We start from the raw sequence: 21,448 nt of genomic DNA, 5'->3' as shown, positions 1-21,448 counted from the left end.
ACCCCCCATCCATACTTCCTGGGGCAAACAGCTGATTATTACAGATTGGGGACCAGACCGATGCTCCCTCTGCTCCCACATGTCTCCTCCATTGTCCCCAGACTCTCAGGGCCGCCACCACCACGGGGCTGGTGGAGTACCGTGCCGGCGGGAACAGCAGAGGCACAGTTACCGACTGGTGCTCTTGCATGAAGCCGCTTCCATATGCTCACATGCTGACCCCTCCCCCACCACCCACTTCCTGATCATGGCTATATTCGCTGCCCAGTAATAGTTACTAAAATTTGACAGCGCCAGCCCGCCCTCTCCCCGACTCCACTCAAGCATTACCTTCCTTATTCGCGGGGTCTTGCCCGCCCAAATGAAGACAGTGATCACTTTGTTGACCCGTTGAAAAAAGGACCGCGGAATAAAGATGGGGAGACAGTGAAATACAAATAGGAATCTCGGGAGGACAGTCATCTTCACCGTCTGCACCCTCCCAGCCAGTGACAACGGAAGTGCGTCCCATCTCCGAAAAACGTCCTTCATTTAGTCTACTAGTCGGGCCAGATTTAATCTATGCAGCCGGTCCCATTCCCGCGCCACTTAAATGCATAGGTACCTAAAGCTTCCCCCTACTAATCTAAACGGCAGCTCCCCCAATCGCCTTTCCTGTCCCCTCACCTGGACCGCAAACATCTTACTTTTCTCCATATGTAGCTTATACCCCAAAAACGGGCCAAATTCCCCTAGGATCCTCATGATTTCTTCCATTCCCTCTATTGGGTCCGATACATACAGAAGCAGGTCGTCTGCATAGAGCGAGACTCTGTGCTCCCACCCCCCCCGGACCAGCTCCTTGAAGTTCCCAGAGTAATTGCCAACAGCTCTATAGCTAGCGCAAACAACAGTGGGGAGAGGGAGCACCCCTGTTTCGTCCCCCGGTGCAGTCTAATGTTGTCCTATTCGTCTGTACGCTTGCCACAGGAGCCAGATACAGCAACCTCACCCAGTCAATAAAGCCCCGCCCAAATCCGAACCGTCTCAGTACCTCCCACAGATAATCCCATTCTACCCGATCAAAAGCCTTTTCTGCATCCATTGCGATCACTACCTCCATCTCCCTACCTTCCAGGAGTATCATGATCACGTTTAACAACCTTCTTACATTGGCCACCAACTGCCTACCCTTAACAAACCCCGTCTGGTCCTCCCCAATAACGTCCGGAACTCAATTCTGGAGGACAAAATTTTGGCCAGCAGTTTGGCATCCACATTCAACAGGGATATCAGCCTGTAGGACCCACACAGCTTCGGGTTCTTGTCCCGCTTCAGAATCAGCAAAATCGTGGCCTGTGACATCGTCGGGGGCAGCACCCCTCTTTTCCTTGCCTCATTGAACGTCCTCATCACCACCGGCCCCAATATCGCAGAGAACTGTTTATAAAACTCCACTGGGTACCCTCCAGCCCCGGGGCATTACCCACTGCATGGCCTTCAGACCCTCCACTATCTCTTCCAACCCGAGCGGGGGCCCCCAGCCCTTCTACCGGCTCCCCGTCCACCTTTGGGAAATTCAGCCCCTCCAAGAAGTGCCTCATCCCTTCTGGCCCCGTAAGGGGTTCCGACCTGTACAGCCTACTGTAGAAATCCCTAAACGCCTTATTCACCCCTGCTGAATCTCCAACCAGGTTCCCATCTCCATCATTTACTTTCCCTATCTCCCTGGCTGCCTGCCTCTTTCTAAGCTGCTGAGCAAGCATTCTGCTGGCCTTCTCTCCATGCTCAGAGATCACCGCCCTCGCCTTTCGCAGCTGCTCCACCGCCCTTCCTGTGATTAACAAGCCGAACTCCGCCTGTAGTCTCCGCCGTTCCCTTAAAATCCCTGCCTCTGGGGTCTCCCAATACCTCCTATCGATCTGTAGTATCTCCTTTACCAGTCGGTCCTTCGCTGCCCTGTCCACCTTCACCCTATGGGCCCGTATCGAGATCAGCTCCCCTCTGACCACCGCCTTCAGTGCTTCCCAGACCATCGCTGCTGAAATTTCCCCTGTGTCGTTGACCTGCAGGTAGTTCTGAATACATTTCCTAAGCCGCTCGTACACCCCTTCGTCAGCCAAAAGTCCCGCATCTAACTACCATTTCGGGTACTGGTTACTGTCTTTACTAACCTGCAGGTCAACCCAATGCGGAGCATAGTCTGAAATTGTGATCGCCGAGTACCCAGTGTCCACCACCCCTGCCAGTGAGGCCCTGCTCAAAATAAAGAAATCAATCTGGGAGTACACTTTATGCGCGTGTGAGTAGAAGGAGAACTCCTTCACCTTCGGCTGCCCAAATCTCCATGGATCCACCCTCTCTCTCTCTCTCTCTCTCTCTCCCTCCCCCGCCATCTGCTTCATGAATCCTCTTAGTTCCTTTGCCATTTCTGGCACCCTGCCGGTTTTCGAGCTTGACCGGTCCAAGCCAGTGTCAATAACTGTGTTGAAATCCCCCCCCATGACCAACCTGTGCGAGTCCAGGTCCGGTATCTTTCCCAGCATCCTCTTTCTAAACTCCACATCATCCCAATTTGGCGCATATACATTTACTAATACCACCTGCACCCCCTCCAGTTTCCCACTGATCATAATGTACCAACCTCCCACATCCAAGACTATTCTAGCCGCCTCAAACACCACCCGCTTATTGATCAGGATCGAAACCCCTCTAGTCTTTGAGTCTAGTCCCGAGTGAAAGACCTGACTGACCCAACCTTTCCTCAAACTAATCTGGTCAGTTACTCTAAGTTGCGCCTCCTGCAACATTACCACGTCTGCCTTCAATCCCCTAAGATGCGCAACCACATGTCCCCTCTTGACTGGCCCATTTAACCCTCGAACATTCCAGGTGATCAGCCTAGTCGGGGGGGGCTCATTGTCCCCCCTCCCCCTTCTGCCGATCAGCATCCCCTTTTTTGGGCCCACCTCCAGCCCATGTGCCGCGCCTCCACCGGTCCGCCCCCAGGCAGCCTCTGACCCCAAACTCCTCTCTGTCCCTAAGCCCAAGTCCCTCCCTCGTCAGCAGAACATCTACTCCCCTCCCCCCCCCAGTAATAACACTCTGTAACCCAACCCCTTTAATAAGCCGAACATATGCACACCCCCTACTGTGCTTCCGTGAGCTATCCCGCCCAGCTAGCTTGGTGGCCCCCAGCCCTGGCGCCGGTTAGTCTCCCTCCCGTTCGCGGCTTCCTCGCGAGTGCTCTGTGAGCCCTGTCCCCTCCAAGGGTCGGGAGAATGCTCCATCCCCCAGCAGCTTCTCAAACATGTCTGCGATGTAAACCCCAGCGTCCACTCCTTCAGACCCCTCCGGGAGCCCAACGATTCTCAAGTTCTGCCGGCGAGACCTATTCTCTAGGTCCTCCACCTTCTCCAGGAGCTTCTTCTGCTGGTCTCTCAGCATCCCCACCTCCAACTCCACCACAGTTTGATGTTCTTGCTCAGTCAGTGCCCTCTCTACCTTCTGGATCGCCTGATCTTGTGTGTCCAATCTAAGCTCCAGCCGCTCAATTGACTTTATCGGGTCCAAGCAGTCCCGTTTCTGCTTAGCGAAGCCTTCCTGAATAACTTGCATCAGCTGCTCCGTTGACCGCTGGGTCGACAAACCAGAGGTCCGGTCCTCCGCCAAGCTGTCACCTGCTGCAGCTTCAGCCCAAGCCTTCTCTGCCTTTCTGTTTCTGCCTTTACAAGCACTTCTAGTCCTTCTCTCCATGCACCGATGTGGGAATTCAGTACACAATTGCCTCTGTCATCAATTTTACAATTCAAGTCCGAAAAGGTACAAAAGTCCGACCAGAGCGGGAGCCACCAAATGTGCGACTTACTCCTTCATAGCCGCCACCAGAAGTCCGTAAAATATCTTTTTTGACCTCCATCCTGCCCCCAGGTAAAGTATTTTACAAGTCCATATACTAATATATGCTCCGGCTTCTTCCCACAAGTCCCGAAAGACTTGCTGTTAGGTGAATTGGACATTCTGAATTCACCCTCCATGTACCCGAAAAGGTGCCGGAATGCGGCGACTAGGGGCTTTTCACAGTAACTTCATTGCAGTGTTGATGTAAGCCAACTTGTGACAACAACAAAAATTATCATATCATGGAGCAAGTTCCACTTACATGACACATTTAACATGGCAAAACATCCCAAGAAGGGGGCAATTTGAGATGTAGAGCAGGAGTTGGAAGAAGTGTTGAGAAAGGTGACCAAAGACCAGACTGGTGAGGCAGATTTTTAAAAGGCACAAAATGGCAGAGTTTTAAGGCATTTGTGCAGGTCTTGGGCGGGTTTAGCTATTCTGCAATGAGCGCCATATTTTGAAAGTTTAGCAAAAGCACTAAGAAGCAAAGGGCAGTTAGGTTGACAGACCATCTTTTCTTCCTGCATAATGTCTTCAGTTGTTGGGGTTCTCCTGTAAGTCAGCGTTACATCATGCAGTTTTCAAGCTTCTTGGAAAGTTGCCTCGAAGATTTTTTAATTAAATCTGAAACCATTTGCTATCCTTTCATATATTTGGAAGTTGATTTCCAATAATTTGTGTGAACTTGGACTGACTTGAGGAGGAAACAAAAAGTAATTTGCCACCAGCTGCAATCTGATCCAGTGAACATGATATCATCTTATCATCAACTCAACGACTCATTAAGTGGGACTGAATTATCACAATTGATACGGCTGCAAATGAAGGAGGGTCGTTTTGTTATGTTCTCACACCTTTTCTCAATCTGAAATCTTCATCTGTCTGCAGAATTCTTGAGAGTTTCTGAATTTTGGAGCATGATTTATTACTGTTATTAATAGTATCTCTCAGCTTGGAGGATGAAAAGGATGTGTTTCTGGCTGCCAATCTGTCCATCTTCAAATCCTAGAATTGTCTCTGGTCGACCCCACCCACCCACCCCCTCCCTATGGAGAGAAACCATTAATTAAGGTTTGTGAATGTCACATGAATGTCGTAAAATTAATATATACCAAAGCCTACATATTGGGTGTATAGGATTCTCCACTGAATTCTGTGATCTGATTTTACACACAATGCAAGTGTGCTGTACGGCTTAGCGTCAATTGTGCAGATGCGATTTTTTTGTCCTGAGCAGGGGGCTGGTGTCGAGGGTGGAAGAAGTGGAATACTCCGCCATTGCCATTTCAGATCATGCCCCGCGCTGGGTGGACCTCGGGCTGGGGGAAGAGAGGGACCAACGTCCGCTCTAGCGCTTGGAGGTGGGGCTGTTGGCAGATGAGGAGGTGGCCGGGAGGGTTCGTGGGTGTATCGAGAGGTACCTTGAGGCCAATGATAACGGGGAGGTTCGAGTGGGGACGGTCTGGGAGGCATTGAAGCGGTGATGAGGGGGGAATTGATCTCCATCCGAACCCATAGGGAGAGGGGGGAGCAGAGGGAGAGACTTATAGGGGAAATGGTGCAGGTGGATAGGAGATATGCGGAGGCCCCAGAGGAGGGATTGCTGGGGGAGAGGCGTAGCCTTCGGGCCAGATTTGACCTATTGACTACCAGAAAGGCGGAAGCTCAGTGGAGGAAAGCACAGGGGGCGGTGTATGAATACGGGGAGAAGGCGAGCAGGATGCTGGCGCACCAGGGAGATTGGGGGAGTGATGGATGGAGCTCGGAAGGTGGTGCGGAGGGGGGTAGATGTTAATGGGGTCTTCAGGGACTTCTATGGGGAACTGTACTGGTCTGAACCCCCGGTTGATGGGGGTGGAATGGGGCGCTTCTTGGACAAGCTGCGATTCCCGAGGGTGGAGGAGGAGCAGGTGGAGGGACTAGGGGCGCCGATCGAGCTGGAGGAGGTGGTCAAGAGGATAGGGAGCATGCGGAATTCTATAAAAGGTATGTGGACCTGTTGGGCCCCCTGTTGGTCCGGACCTTTAACGAGGCAAGGGAGGGGGGGGGGCTCTGCCCCCAGCTATGTCACGGACGCTGAGTTCCTTGATCCTGAAGCAGGACAAGGACCCTCTGCAGTGCGGATCAATTAGGCCGATTTTGCTGCTGAACGCCGACGCTAAACTGCTGGCAAAGATCCTGGCCACTAGAATAGAGGATTGCGTGCCCTGGGTCATTCACGAGGACCAGACGGGGTTTGTGAAGGGAAGGCAGCTGAACACAAATGTACGAAGGCTCCTCAATGTTATTATGATGCCGGCTGTGGAAGGGGAGGCGGAGATAGTGGTGGCATTAGATGCGGAGAAGGCCTTCGATAGGGTTGAGTGGGAGTATTTGTGGGAGGTGTTGGAGAGGTTTGGGTTTGGGGAGGGGTTTATCCGGTGGGTGAGGCTGCTCTACGAGGCCCCAATGGCGAGTGTAGTCACAAATAGGAGGAGGTCGGAGTACTTTCGGCTGTACCAGGGACAAGACAGGGGTGCCCCCTGTCCCCCTTGCTCTTCGCGCTGGCAATTGAGCCCCTGGCCATGGCACTGAGGGAGTCAGGGAACTGGAGGGGCCTGGTGCGGGGTGGGGAGGAGCATCGAGTGTCGTTGTACGCGGACGACCTGTTGCTGTATGTGGCAGACCCGGTGGGAGGGATGCCGGAGGTGATGAGGATTCTTAGTGACTTTGGGGGTTTCTCGGGGTACAAGTTGAACCTGGGCAAGAGTGAGGTGTTTGTGGTGCATCCGGGGGATCAAGAGGAGGGGATTGGTAGGCTCCCATTGAAGCAGGCAGGGAAGAGCTTCAGGTACCTAGGGGTCCAGGTGGCAGGGAGTTGGGGGGCCCTGCACAAGCTCAACCTCAAGGTTGGTGGAGCAGATGGAGGAGGAGTTTAAGAGGTGGGATATGTTACCGCTGTCACTGGCGGGGAGGGTGCAGTCCGTTAAGATGACGGTGCTCCCGAGGTTTTTGTTCCTGTTCCAGTGCCTTCCCATCCTTATCCCGAAGGCCTTTTTTAGGAGGGTCAACAGGAGTATCACGGGATTTGTGTGGGCGCATGGGACTCCGAGGGTTAGAAGAGTGTTCCTGGAACGAGGCAGGGATAGGGGGGGGCTGGCATTGCCCAACCTCTGTGGGTACTACTGGGCTGCCAACGCAGCGATGGTGCGTAAGTGGGTAATGGACGAGGAGGGGGCAGCATGGAAGTGGATGGAGGCGGCGTCTTGTGTGGGCACGAGCTTGGAGGCGCTAGTGACGGCGCCTTTGCCGCTCCCTCCAACGAGGTATACCACGAGCCCGGTGGTGGCGGCTACCCTCAAAATTTGGGGGCAATGGAGACAGCACAGGGGAGAAATGGGGGGCTCGATGGAGGCCCCGATACGGGGGAACCATCAGTTTGTTCCAGGGAGCATTGATGGCGGATTTCTGGGCTGGCACAGGGCAGGGGTTAGGAGGTTGAGGGACCTGTTTGTGGAGGGGAGTTTCACGAGCTTGGGAAAGTTAGAGGGGAAGTTTGGGCTCCCCCCGGGGAACATTTTTCGGTATATGCAGGTTAGGGCGTTTGCCAGACGGCAGATGGAGGGGTTCCCCTTGTTGCCCCCACGTAGGGTACGGGACAGGGTGCTCTCGGGGGTGTGGGTTGGAGGAGGGAGGATTTCGGACATATACCGGGTAATGCAGGAGGCAGACGAGGCATCGGTGGAGGAACTGAAGGGTAAATGGGAAGAGGAGCTGGGTGAGGAGATTGAGGAGGGGACGTGGGCGGATGCCCTGGAGAGAGTGAATTCCTCCTCTTCCTGTGCGAGGCTTAGCCTCATACAGTTCAAGGTGCTGCATAGGGCCCACATGACTGGGTCGAGGATGAGTAGGTTTTTCGGGGGCGAGGACAGGTGTGCTAGGTGCTCGGGGAGCCCAGCGAACCACGCCCATATGTTTTGGGCGTGCCCAGCGTTGGGGGAGTTTTGGAAGGGGGTAACAAGGACGGTGTCGAGGGTGGTGGGATCCAGGGTCCAGGGTCGAGCCAGGCTCGGGACTCGCAATTTTTGGGGTGGCAGTGGAGCCGGGAGTGCAGGAGGCGATAGAGGCCGGTGTTCTGGCCTTTGCGTCCCTAGTAGCCCGGCGGAGGATCTTGCTCCAGTGGAAGGATGCGAGGCCTCCAAGCGTGGAGTCCTGGATCAATGATATGGCGGGGTTCATTAAATTGGAGAGGGTGAAATTTGCCCTGAGGGGATCAGTACAAGGGTTTTTCAGGCGGTGGCAGCCTTTTCTGGACTTCCTGGCGGAACGGTAGGGAAATAGGCCGACAGCAGCAGGGGCAGGGGGAGGGGGGAGGAAGAACTGTGTACATGGGTCCGTGGGATGTGGGGGGGGCAGGGGGAGGGGGGGTGGGAATGGGGGGAGGAAGAACTGTGTACATGGGTCTGTGGGATGTGGCGGGTGCTATCTCTTTCCCTTTTGTTGTTTGGGTGCTTTTTTGTTTTTCTTTTCCTTTTTCCTTTTGTTTGAAGTTGCTCTTGAAGTTGGGGGGGTATTGTTCTTGGGGTGTTACTGCGGTTGTTTGTTAATAGAGTTAAGATGTTTATATTTTGTAAAAATTTCAATAAAAATTTTTTTTTTTTTTAAATTGTGCAGATGAGACCATCAATTTTCAATAAGAGGGAAAATTGAGAATAGTGCTCTTTAATGTTGTTGAATTATAAATGTAAGTATTTTTATTTATTAACACTGACACAAGTTGCAGGACTTATGCTGAACCCCCTCTGAGGATGTGAGTTTTGGGACATTGCGACCCAACTGCTGGAAGTATTCAAAAGCCTTACTGCATATACAGAATGTTCATCTAATTTTTATGGTAATCTTATTGAAATTGATTAATCTTCCCAACCATATTTAGGGCACTCATTTGCTTTGATTGCTGACCTTTGTCTTCAAGAACTTGTTGGAAATTAGAAGTGGAATGAGGCCTGTTAAAGTTTCCATAAGCTATTTCTATGGATACTGCCGAAGATGAATGATGAATTTGCATTTTTATGTTTGGATTCTCCCATTCGCATCCATGCATCCCAGCAAAGCTAGAGTCCTATATATCAGAAAATTTAGCTTGTCCAAAAATCATCCTTATCTCATTCCAGCTGAGACTGTTAAATTCAGAAATATGCACATTCTTATGAGCTTGTGAAATCTACAATATTAGGAAGAGGTGTTGCCTTTACAGAGGGGTGGGCTTAAGTGGATGCTCTTTCCAAGAGCCAATGTAGACTTGATGGGCTGAATGGCCTCTTTCTGCACTGTAAATTTTATGATTTAGAGCAGTGCTTCGATTCCAGTTCCTGGTCTATGTTTAATGTGCATTGGCTGGCACTAGGTGATTGCATTGGATATACTTTTATTTAGTCACCACCCTTGCAGGAACAACAACAATGTGCATATATAACGCATCTTTATTGAAATAAAATATCCTAATGCACAGTCCAAAGAAGACAATATTAGGATGGATAATTAAGAACCCAGTAAGAGGTAGGTGTTATGGGGCATCATAAAAGGAGGAGACCTTCAAGATGTAATTCCATATCTTAAAAGCCTTGACACCTGAGGACACACTAGCTGAATAAAAGTAACTGGTGTGCACAAGAGGAGTGATTTGAGCATGAAGATGCGACTTACTGGCTTCGTCGTGCCCTTCCTTGGTGTCGAGACAAGCCGTTGAATCGCTTCTCACGAGATTCACGAAGCTCGAGATGTCTCAAGAGATTCAACCAAACCTCGCCACTAGGCTCGTTTAAACATGCATGCACCAGATTCTCTGGGCTTTCTGGACCTAACGGTCTCCCCAGTGAGGCTTTGACCGGCGCCATTTAGTACCAGTCCACACAAACATGGAGCAGGCGTAACGGTACCTGGGAGTCTCCCAGGTCATTGGAGACCCCTGGGTGGTCGGGGACAGGGCAGGTTGCATCCTGGAACTTCTGCTGGCACCAGGGCACCTTGACTGCCAGCCTGGAACCTTGACACTGTCAGCCTGGCACTGAAAGGGTGTCCACATGGTGCTGGCAGGGACACTGCCAAGGTGGCAGTGCCAAGCTTTGGGGCCTATGCCGATGAAAGGGGTAGATGAGGGGGGTATTGTATGGGGGGGGGGGGGGGTGGCGGGGGGTGCCGAGGCAGAGCTGGATGCTATGTGTTGAAGATGTACATCTGCTATTGGCATATTGTTGGTATCCAAGAAAATGTTTTCCCCTTTCTCCCTCACCCACCCTTAATGTTCCTGGTGCATGTTCTATTCCTTTGCTAGCATCCCTGTAAAACAGTCTGTTTTGTTAACAATTTTGGAGAGCGGAGCAAGCACAACACTCTTGAAATTGTTGTTCCTTTTGGAGAGGTTGTGTTGCTTTTCCTTCCTATTTGGATGCGAATAGGCAGTCACAATGTGGGGAACTGTGTGTGTACAGCTGCATCCTCCCTCTCCCAGATGCAATTTGTTCAAAAGCTGTTGTATTCATAAATTACACATGGACAAGATGATTTGTCTTTTCAGATGTACTCGCAAGATGCAACATGGAATCATAATTTATAATCTCTGGACTAATTTTGAAAGTAAAGCACAATTAATTTAGTCTTTTTTAAAACTCTGCAGCATTAAAGTATTTCAGTTTCTTGAAATTCCTGTTGTTAAAGCATAAATTATAAAATCCAGTAATGTTGTGAAATTAATTGTTTCAATGAGAGGTGTCTACATTGATACACATTCAAATAGAAAATGCACCATTTGATTTGGCCCTGAAATCTGTATGAAAGGATTTTCGTTTAAGAGTGAAAGCTGAGGAAAGGCGATTAGATCTGTTCGTGTCTGTTTTGCAAAAAAGATCCTTATTCTTCAGAGAGTTTAAATTGGTCGAGTTTCCTTCCAGGCAGATGTAGAGTCCTGTGTGGGTGCACAGAAGATTAAGGCCAGACTGGCATAGCACATGGTAGTAGCTGAACAAATGTTAGGGCTTGGAATGACTTGGACCGCCTGCCTGACTACGGAGAGGCCAATTGAAACAAGGTGCCTGTTAAGCTGTCGATCAAACCATTTGCTTCTACTGTTCAGTTCATTGCTATCCATGTAGAGAAGGTTCAGCTCAAGGTTGCTAAGAAACTATTAGTTTTACGTATAGGCAGGTACAAACCGCTGGAAGCTATGGCATATTACTCGTGGTGCTTTGCTTTGGATTGTGAATATTTGAACCACAGGCAAAGGCAGCTTATGGTGTCTCTTTCTGTAAGTATGTTGTGTCTTCCAACTAAACATTTTTACACGCTGTATCAGAAATTATATGGCTATGCTGTGGCATGTAAGCAAAACATCTCTGTATTTCCTGTGATTATATGGGCATATACAGCTGTTATTATTGTGTAATTTATGAACAGGATATTGTAAGTGTCCTCTAGGGAGTTGAAAAAGGACATGATCAACTACAGTACTGCACATAAATGTGGCATATTCACTTCTGAAAATGGGTTAGTAAAAGATAACTATTGATTCAACTGTTCTGTTGTTTAGAATAATACCTTAAAGATTGCTGAACAGAAATTCAAACTTGACCTTTTAATGAACAAAAAATTATCTTATCTTGCCCTTGTCTGTTCAGTTGATCACGCAGTTCTATTCTGTCGGTTTGTTGTGAGGCAAATTAAACAGGAAGCAGCAACAATTTTTTTTGTAATTCATTTTGTGCCAAATGACACCACATGCACAGAATTATATTAAATTTAATTCACACACAATCACCCTTAAGAAAATTATAACAAGGAACAATAATGGGGATTACCTGTGAAGATGTTTCCCGTGCTGATGAAAGTTTGAAGGATAATACTTTTCCAAACGGGAAACAGCATTGAATTGAGTATTAACTGAAATGCAATAGCTTCATTTAGGTGGTAACCTATTTGTTGACACGCTCGTACTTCATATAACAAAAGGTCAAGATCAGTGTAAACAAAAACGGCTACAGAGATAATGACAGCTCTTGAAAATTAAGGAGTTGATTAGCTTGCACTCTTGTTTAAAGAACATTTTCGTGTTAAATAATGACAGTTCTTCTGATACACAATGTAAAAATGGCTCTCTATTCTCTATAATCTTGATATATGTTTTTCATGCACTTCTTTTAATGTTGGATTAGTAGTATAATTAGTGCTAAGATTGTAACAATTTGTTTTGGCACGTTTGCTATTACTGCCAATTAAAAACATTACAACCAGCACAAAAAAGACCTGCCCACCAGTTAATGTAGCGGATAGCTGAACTGTTCATTTACATGAGTATTTTTGTGGGTGGAAATTCAAGCACCACTGTTCATTCCTGGAAGAATTGAGCTGTACTCTAATGGTAGCCTGCCCATTAGGAAAATTAATCTATATAGTAGCACGGTGCAATTAATTAAATTAATCTATGAGTAAGAAAAAGTATAATCACAGTGTGCCTGTATTTATGTCAACAATTTGAGGGGGGAAAAGTAGCTACAATAAAGTGTATTCAAGAAGGATTACCCTAGCTAGGAATATAATTAGTGAAATGGTCTTTATGAGCCATTGATTGAGTTGTATCATGTTCATTTTCATTTCACCTTGCAACAGGGTCAATAGGTAAAGGGAGGCACAATTCCCACCATTGTAGTATCTGATATATGCATGGAAGTGATTTAAGGATCAGCACTTTATTTATAATAGAATTGTTTTTAATAAGTTTCATTGGGTATCTGCTTTTATGGAACTGGAACACTGCCCTATAAATACAATAATGCATGCAGTGATGCTGAGATGGAATGCAATGCCATAGCATTCGCACACCCACATGCTGAACATGAGCAGTTTCATCTCTTCTAGAAATTGATTTTTTTTTTTGCTTTATCGAAAGTTTCACTGTACCTTTTTCAATGGGTTTTTCTATTAATTACTGTCACTGAAGGCAGTGATATAGTGGAAGTGCCTAAAATATTGTGGCCGTGACATAGTGATAGTGTCACTGGTTTGGTAATCCAGATACCCATGGCACAGTGGTTAGTGCTGCCGCCTCACATCTCCAGGGACCCGAGTTCAGTTCCGGCCTCGGGTGACTGTGTGGAGTTTGCACTTCCTCCTATGTCTGCGAGGGTTTCCTCCAGTTTCCTCCCACAGTCCAAAGATGTGCAGGTTTGGTGGATAGGACATGCTAAATTGTCCAAAAGGTTAGGTGGGGTTACTGGGTTATGGGGATAGGGTGGAGTCGTGGGCTTGGGTGGGGTGCTCTTTCCAAGGGCTGATGCAGACTCGATGGGCTGAATGGCCTCTTTCTGCACTGTAAATTCTATGATTCTATGAATACTCTGGGAATATGGGTCCACCATGGCAAATGGTAACATTTGAATACAATAAATTAAAAGTCTAATGATGACCATAAACCATTGTCAATTGTTGTAAAAATCAATCTGGTTCACTAATGTCCTATAGGGAAGGAAATCTGCCGTCGCTACCTGGTCTGGCCTACATGTGACTCCTGATCCACAGACATGTGGTTGACTCTTAAATGCCCCCTCAAGGGCAATTAGGGACGGACAATAAATGCTGGCCCAGCCAGCAATGCCCCTATCGCCTGAAAGAATATTAAATATATATTTTATATTTGTAGAGAGAGCATGTGCATTGTCTGTTAATAAAAATGCTTGAATATGACACCTTGTTTTCCAGTAAACTTTTTAGAATTAATTTTGACGATGTTGGCTTTGCTGCCGAGGCCAGCATTTATTTCCCATCCCTAATTGACCTTGAGAGGGTGGTGGTGAGCTGCTTATTTGAACTGCTGCAGACCATGTGGTGTAGGTACACCCACTGTGCTATTAGGGAGGGAGTTCCAGGGTTTTGACCCAGCGTCAATGAAGGAACGGCAATATATTTCCAAGCCAGGGTGGTGACTGACTTGGAGGGGAGGTTCCAGGTGGTGATGTTCTCATGTACCTACTGCCCTTGTCTTCACAGATGATAGTGATTGGGGGTTGGAATCAGGGGCCTTGGTGGGTTCCTGTGGTGCATCTTGTAAATGGTACACACTGCTGCTACTGCGCATCGGTGGTGGAGGGTTTGAATGCTTGTGGAAGGGTTGCCAATCAAGCAGTTGCTTTGCCCTGATAGTGTTGAATTTCTTGAGTGTTGTTGGAGCTGCACTCATCCAGGCAAGTGGGGAGTATTCCATCACACTCCTGACTTGTGCCTTGTTGGTGGTGAACAGGCTTTTGGAAGTCTGGAGGTGAGTTACTCGCTGCAGTGTTCCGAGCCTCCAACGTACTCTTGTCGCTACAGTATTTTATATGGATAATCTAGTTTAGTTTCCGGTCAACGGTAATCTCCAGAATGTTGATTGTGTTGTGTGGGATTCAGCAGCGGTAATTAAATTGAATGTCGAGAGGCGATGGTTTGATTCTCTCTTATTTGAGATGGTCATTGTCTGGCACTAAGTGGCACAAATATTCCTTGCCATTTGTCAAATCAAGCCTCAACATTGTCCAGGTCTTGCTGTATTTGCATGTGGACTGATTTAGTGTCTGAGGAGTTGTGAATGGTGCCATCATCAGCGAACATCCCCACATCTGACCTTTTCTTTGAAGGAAGGTCATTGATGAAGCAGCTGATGATTGGGCCTAGGACACTACCCTGAGGAATTCCTGCAGTGATGTCCCAGGACTGAGATGACTGACCGTCAACAACCACAACCATCTCCCTTTGTGCCAGGCATGACTCCAACCAGTGGAGAGTTTTCCCTCTGATTCCCATTGACTCCAGTTTTGCTCAGGCTCCTTAATACCACCCTTAGTTAAATGCTGCCTTGATGTCACTCTCGCCTCACCTTAGAGTTCAGCTCTTTTGTCATGTTTGAAGCAAGGCTGTAATGAGGTCAGGAGCTGAGTGACCCTGGCAGAAGCTAAACTGAGTGTCAGTAAGTAGGTTATTGCTAAGTAAGTTTGACTTGATAGCACTTTTTTGATGACCCCTTCTACCACTTTACTGCTGATGGAGAGAAGACTGATAGGGCAGTAATTAGCTGGGTTGGATTTGTCCTGCTTTTTGTGTAGATGACATCCCAAGCAATTTTCCACATTGCCGGATAGATGCCAGTGTTGTAGCTGCATTGGAACAGCTTAACTAGGGTGCAGCAAGTTCTGGAGCACAAGTCTTCAGTACTATTGTCAGAATATTGTCAGGGCCGATCGCCTTTGTAGTATCCGGTGCCTGCAGCTGTTTCATGATGTCACGTGGGGTGAATCAAATTGGCTGAAGATTGGCATCTTTGATGCTGGACTGGGGATCTTGGGAGGAGAGCGAGATGGATCATCTACTCGGCACTTTTGGCTGAAGATTATTGCTTCACTTATGTGCTGGACTCCTCCATCATTGAGGATGGGGATATTTGTGGAGCCTCCTCCTCTGTGAGTTGTTTAATCCACCACCATTCACGACTAGACATAGCAGGACTGCAGAGCTTAGATCTGATCTGTTGGCTATGGAATCGCTTACCTCTGTCTATCAGTTGCTGCTTATGTCGTTTGGCATGCAAGTAGTCCTGTGTTGTAGCTTCACCATGTTGGCATCTCATTTTCAGTATTCCTCGTGCTGTTCCGGCATGTTTTCCTGCACTCTTGATTGATCCCTTCACTTGCTGGTAACGGTAGAGTGGGGGTTATGCCAGGCCATGAGGTTACATATTGTGGTGAGTACAATTCTGCTGCTGCTGATGGCCCAAAGAGCCATATGGATGGCCAGTCTCAACACGCTAGATCTGTTATGAATCTATCCCATTTAGCACAATGGCAGCACAGTGGTTAGCACTGCTGCTTCACAGAGTCAGAGACTTGGGTTCAATTCCGACCTTGGGCAACTGTCAGTGTGAAATTTGTACTTCTCCCCATGTCTACGTGGGTTTCCTCTGGATGCTCCAGTTTCCTCCCACAGTCCAAAGAAGTGCAGGTTCACCAGAATGATCCTGGGAATGAAGGGCTTGTCATATGAGCGATTGGGGACCCTGGGTCTGTATTCGATGAAGTTTAGAAGAATGAGGGGGGATTTAATTGAAATTTATAGAATACTGAGAGGACTTCTATCGAGCGGACATGGAAAAGATGTTTCCACTAGTAGGACAGACTATAACCCGAGGACACAGTCTCATACTGAAGTGTCGATCCATTAAAACTTGAGATGAGGAGAAATTTCTTCGCCCAGAGGGTGGTGAATTTGCATTGCTGCAGAATGTTGTTGCGGCTAAGTCACGTGAATGTCTTTAAGACAAAGATAGATAGGTTCATGATTAATAAGGGAATCGGGGATTATGGGGAGAAGGCAGGAGGATGAGGATGAGAAACATATTAGCCATGATTGAATGGCGGCGCAGACTCGATGGACTGATTGGCTTACCCATATATTATGGTCTTATTCTTCATGTTATCACTCCTGGAATGAGATATCCTTTCCTCACAGTCTTACAAATTTAAAATAAAATATTGGGGTTTCAGTCCAGTATCCTAGCTACTCTTGGGGTCTGGTCTGGGATTGGTGGTTTGGGATCTTTTAGTATCGACCTTCAATTAGAACTCTCAGGCTGCAAGATTTCTTCAGGAATCACCTTAACTGACCTGACGTACACAGACAATTCCCTCAGGTTGGTGCAATTCTCACTTGCATCCACCAGATGGACAATCAGCCTCACTGAGTTCAATCTACAGTTTGCACGTGAGGGTTGAAATGGATTTTCAAACAGCCTCTCTGCCATCAGGTGGGGCTGGGTTGGAACCTCCCAAGGCTTACGCTGACTACAAGGGACAATAATTTATCCTGAAATCACGGAGAATCCAACAGGTGAGAGAAAATTTGGAGCACTGGCTTCACAGTTCTTAATCGGAATAGAACAGTCTATTTGCCGACAGCTCCCCTCACAGCTGGAGGAATTTAAATCACCAGGCCTTTCAAATAGGGATTTCACAGACCTGGCTGGAGACCTAAGTCAGAAGTTTCTCCAGACTGGCTGGAAGCATTGAAGTCGCTGGGCCGAGTGCTGATAGTGAGAGATTTAAACTGTCCCCTGCCAAGATTTTCACAGAACTGAGAACAAAATGGAGTTCCAGAATTTTCTGAAAGGCTCCACCAATCCCAATTAAGAATCCAACTAAGACCCATATTTCAAACGAGCTGATTGGTTGCTTGCCAAGTCCATCAAAATTACATCACGGGCCATGCCACACAACATATTGAATCAAGGGGTCTTCCTGGTCAGTCCAAATAGCAGCTTGCAGCGGGGTGGGAGTCAGCACAAAGCCAAAAGTCTGTCATGTTGCAGAACAGGAATTTGTTTAAAAAAGAAACACGGAACAGATAAGGATTTAACAAGTTCCTTACACTGATAAGTCAAATGCGTGGTTGCGCACTCTGCCACATGCAGGGCATAAAGAGTTAGATAGGTGGGTTTTTTAAATGTTTGTGCGGGAAGTGGCAGGTGAAAAGTGGAACTGTCTCAAAGAGGAATTTTTTTTAAAAAACATGTTCCACAGCTGTAGAGCTTAGTATATGTAAAGAAACTGCGTAGGCTTTCCACATTCTGATATATTCTTTGACACTGAGTCAAGTCTAACAGATTTTCAAACTTAATTAGCTGAGGCAGTTAATTAAAAGAATGAAAGGTTTGTTGAATATTGAGTGCCAAAAGCTTGGCCAGAGGATAGGGATTTTTTTTCATTGTCAAATAACTAAAGCAGAGACTGCTTTACTTTTCTGTATTGAACAAAGAGTTGGGCTTTCAGGGGAATAACATTTCCAAGTCTAAAGTGGATAAAGAAATTATTCCTTTCTACATGATATCAGTAACAGCGAACAGTAAACTTCATCTCCATACACCAGGGGTTTCTGATCCATGGGCCTCGGCCCCTAATGGGGTCGCAGAAATCGCATCTGGAGTCGCAAGCATTCCCTCTTCCAAGGCAGACTGTGAAGAGAACTCTGCCCAGTCTAGAAGCTCTGGTGGGACAGCTCTGGACCAATGCTGCCGAACAGCAAGGGCAGACGGTGAACCCAACACCCTTGAAGAAGTGGCGAGTTGAAGCAGGGCCTGGGATGTTTATGAAATGAAAATTGCTTATTGTCACGAGTAGGCTTCAAATGAAGTTACTGTGAAAAGCCCCTAGTCGCCACATTCTGGCGCCTGTTCGGGGAGGCTGTTACGGGTTTATGGACTGGTTCGTGCCAGCAGAGGCCGATAACTGTAACTCAGTCACCTGGGTGGGAGTGTGTGGGGTGTATGAGTGTTTTCTCTCAGGAATTATGAGGAGCTTGGCAGAAACCCTCATGAGTACATAAAATATTTTTATGTAATGCTTTCAAAAGTCAGATTTGCATATTTATATGATGCATTTTATGTTGATCTACAACACACAAACTTTAATGATTATATGCCGAATTTTACTATGCTACTTTATTGCTGTTTGCTTGTATCTGGGAGGGGACGACAAAATTTTCAAGTTTTAAAATGAGGTCACATTGGAAGATAGTTTGGGAAGCACTTGCATGCAATAAGTTCTGGTTATATGTGTGCTGCTTTGTGTAGATCAGACTTCAAAATATTAATTAAATTGTCCAGACTATCTGATGAGAACTGCTCTATAAAGAAAGTATTGCTTGGATAAGGTGCCAGAGGTTTCCATATTGTATACAAGGGTATATTCAGCAAAACTGTGATCCCAGCAGAGTGCACCGTCCAAGGGAAACATGGACCAGACATCAGGATACAACAGGGTAGCAATGGTTCTTTTGCCTGTGCTCTCCCTGGGCATGGCTCCCTGCTGTAATTCACCCTTCAATTATTCTTGTAACAACTTCAATATTGGTATAATGCTCAGTTGTGGAATTAAAATCTTGGAGTTATCTGGTGAATGTTATGTACAATGCAAGTCTCATCAGGGTCAACCATTTCTTGTATTCTGTCATTTTCAAGTATAATCACATCCTATGAATCGCCATATTCAATGTTAAAACATTGTTGGATACTTCACTGGAAGTGACCATTTAAACTTGAAAAGCTTGTGCAATGATTGTCCGAGCACTTTTGACTGTGGGAGGTCATTACCGCAGAACTGTTCCTGTCCTCCCTTCCCATCCACTCGCAGCAGTGATCTCCATGACCAGGATCAAGGAACCCTGGCTGACCTAATTTTCTTTCCCTATAGAAGTGATATTGAGGCCATTTGTTGGTTCATCAACATCTGGTGACCAGCCTGCTGATACTTCAGTGCCATGAACCAGGGACCTGTACGCGAGCATAAGTTGTCTTGGCTGTCCAGCTGAGGAGCACAAAAATATTGGGAGGAAAATCACTGCATCTCTACTGTGCACCAAGATTAGCTCTATACCATGACAAATTAGATTAATTTATGTACATCCACACGAAAGGTGCAGAAACAGTTTGGTAGACTTAAACTGTATCTGTGTATTTGCTTCAGAACAACTTTTCTGAAGAGAGTGACTGCTTTCTGACCCTTCCTTTCTTCGTTTTCTCTTGCAGATCACGTCTAATGCCGAGGTTGAAAGAGTCACGTTCGCACGAGTCTTTGCTTAGTCCTAGTACTGCTGTGGAAGCACTTGATCTCAGTATGGAGGAAGAAGTCATGATTAAATCTGTTCACAGTAGCATTCTGGGACAAGACTACTGTTTTGAGGTAAGCAGGGAAGCATCAACGAGCAGTATTTCCATCTACTAATCATCAGTTGGCTTTAGCAAGAATAACTTAATCTATCAAATGGGTAATTGAACCAAACAGCAAAGCACCAAACCCTCAACATTAAAAAAAACTTAGGTGCTTTACAGTGAAAAGAAAAAGGAACAGATGCTCGCCAGGTTGTAAGTGTTAGGAGAGTTGATTGACAGGTGAGTTTTAAGTAGGCTTTTAAAGCTGGAGATCAAAGGAATACTTTAGGCAGAGTGAAACTATGGTGGCTGAAGGTTCGCCACAAAGAGTGGAGCAAAGTGAGACTGCTGTGGGTGGCGGGGAAGATTTACAAAGTCAAGACCAAAGTTAGGATCTTGGAAGGAGTGAAGAGTGAATAGAGGCTGGACAAGGTTGAGAATGTAGGGTGGATTAAGGCTTTGGATGGATTTAAAGATGAGGCCAAGGATTTTACCTATTAGTCACACAATGTCAGTGTAAAGTTTCACTCAAAGCAGCAGGCCTCATGTTTGGGATGGGGAAGTGGTCAAATTGCATTCATCCTTTCACAAGTTGTGTTAAATAGAAGATGGCTTGTCAGTGACAATGAATTATAGTCATTCGTGAACTTCAAAGACTCAACTCCAATGAAGATCTTTCACATGAGTGAAAGGAGGGTGCTGCCATTACTGAGGAATGTTGCTCAACCAGTGAGCAGGGATCTCCTTGTGTAACCTTCAGGATTCATTGTGGAAAGCCATCAGGTGTCATTTTGCACCGCTGACCTTTCATTTCTGAACTCCCACGTGTGAACTAACAATCCTCCAGTCAGTGAAATTGACATCAGATTTTGTTCAAAAGGGCATTATTATGGGAGACTGATTTCTAATTACTCCTCACTCCTTAATCTCTATTTCTGTAAGTTTTTATTGCAGCTGCAAAGAGATTTGTTAAACATTTATCCTGATAAAAGGTAAATTGTTTCTAGCTGCCTTTTCCAAATACTTAGGTCTCTTAGAATAGAACGACCTTTGCAGCTTCAGGGTACAGGACAGAAATTATTGCTGCCAAAACTGACGCAAGAGAATTTAATGGTTTCATGCAACATTCCTCTGTCTGCTATATTAGATGTCTTTGGATGAACTTTTCATTAAAATATCAGCAGACAAAGGAATATAATTCAAAATCAGCATTCATCTACTGATCGTGTAACAATAACTTGTAGGTTTACACCTTCTGCTGCAGATAACCTGCAAATTTAAGTGTCTAATTATATAGCATTTCGTTATATTACTTATAGCCAAGTATATTGTTCATAGTGTGCGAAGGAGTACCAACAGTGCAGTGTAGTTTGGAGCTTATTGGAGAAGTTGAGTCTGAAGTTAGCAAAGGGGTTTGGATGAGGATTGTCATGACATCAGGGTTGAGGTAACAGAAGCAAGTGTTACAACAAAGGTTGAAATAGGCAGTGATGGGCAGCACAGTGGTTCGCATTGCTGCCTAAGAATCCCGGCCCTGGGTCACTATCCGTGTGGAGTCTGCACGTTCTCCCCGTGTCTGGTGGGTTCCACCCCCACAACCCAAAGATGTGCAGCATCGGCGGATTGACAACGCTAAATTGCCCCTTAATTGGAAAAAATAATTGGGTACTCTAAATTTTTTTTTTTAAATAGGCAGTGATGTAATGGGTAGGTTATGTGATCCATGGGCAAGCTTATGGTCAAAGAGGATATAACAAGAGTTTGGTGGAGCGTTTTCAGAAGCAGTGCCAGAGACAGAGTCTGTCAATGTTACAAATTTGGAAACAGAGATTGTCTTAGTTTAACAGCTGTATGGTTGGAAATTCA

The 21,448-nt window shown here is 46.7% G+C and overlaps 1 protein-coding gene across 13 annotated transcripts in view; it reads left to right on the top strand.

The window, feature by feature from the left end:
• The window catches only part of LOC119955411 (disabled homolog 2-interacting protein-like), a 1,014,916-nt gene that overhangs the window by 874,862 nt on the left and 118,606 nt on the right, over positions 1–21,448 (top strand). For 10 of the 13 annotated variants that reach the window (XM_038781503.1, XM_038781505.1, XM_038781502.1 and 7 more), the window contains one exon: positions 19,460–19,613. In XM_038781503.1, coding sequence (XP_038637431.1) covers positions 19,460–19,613 — 154 coding nt within the window. Of the gene's footprint in view, positions 1–10,881; positions 11,165–11,232; positions 11,404–19,459; positions 19,614–21,448 lie in introns of those variants that run through there. The other 3 variants (XM_038781511.1, XM_038781514.1, XM_038781512.1) reach the window with 3 other exon arrangements.

The sequence above is a fragment of the Scyliorhinus canicula genome, chromosome 21 (assembly GCF_902713615.1).
Source record: "Scyliorhinus canicula chromosome 21, sScyCan1.1, whole genome shotgun sequence".
Classification (NCBI taxonomy): domain Eukaryota; kingdom Metazoa; phylum Chordata; class Chondrichthyes; order Carcharhiniformes; family Scyliorhinidae; genus Scyliorhinus; species Scyliorhinus canicula.
Note: the sequence above shows the minus strand (reverse complement) of the source record. Positions and strands in the feature narration are given on the sequence as shown.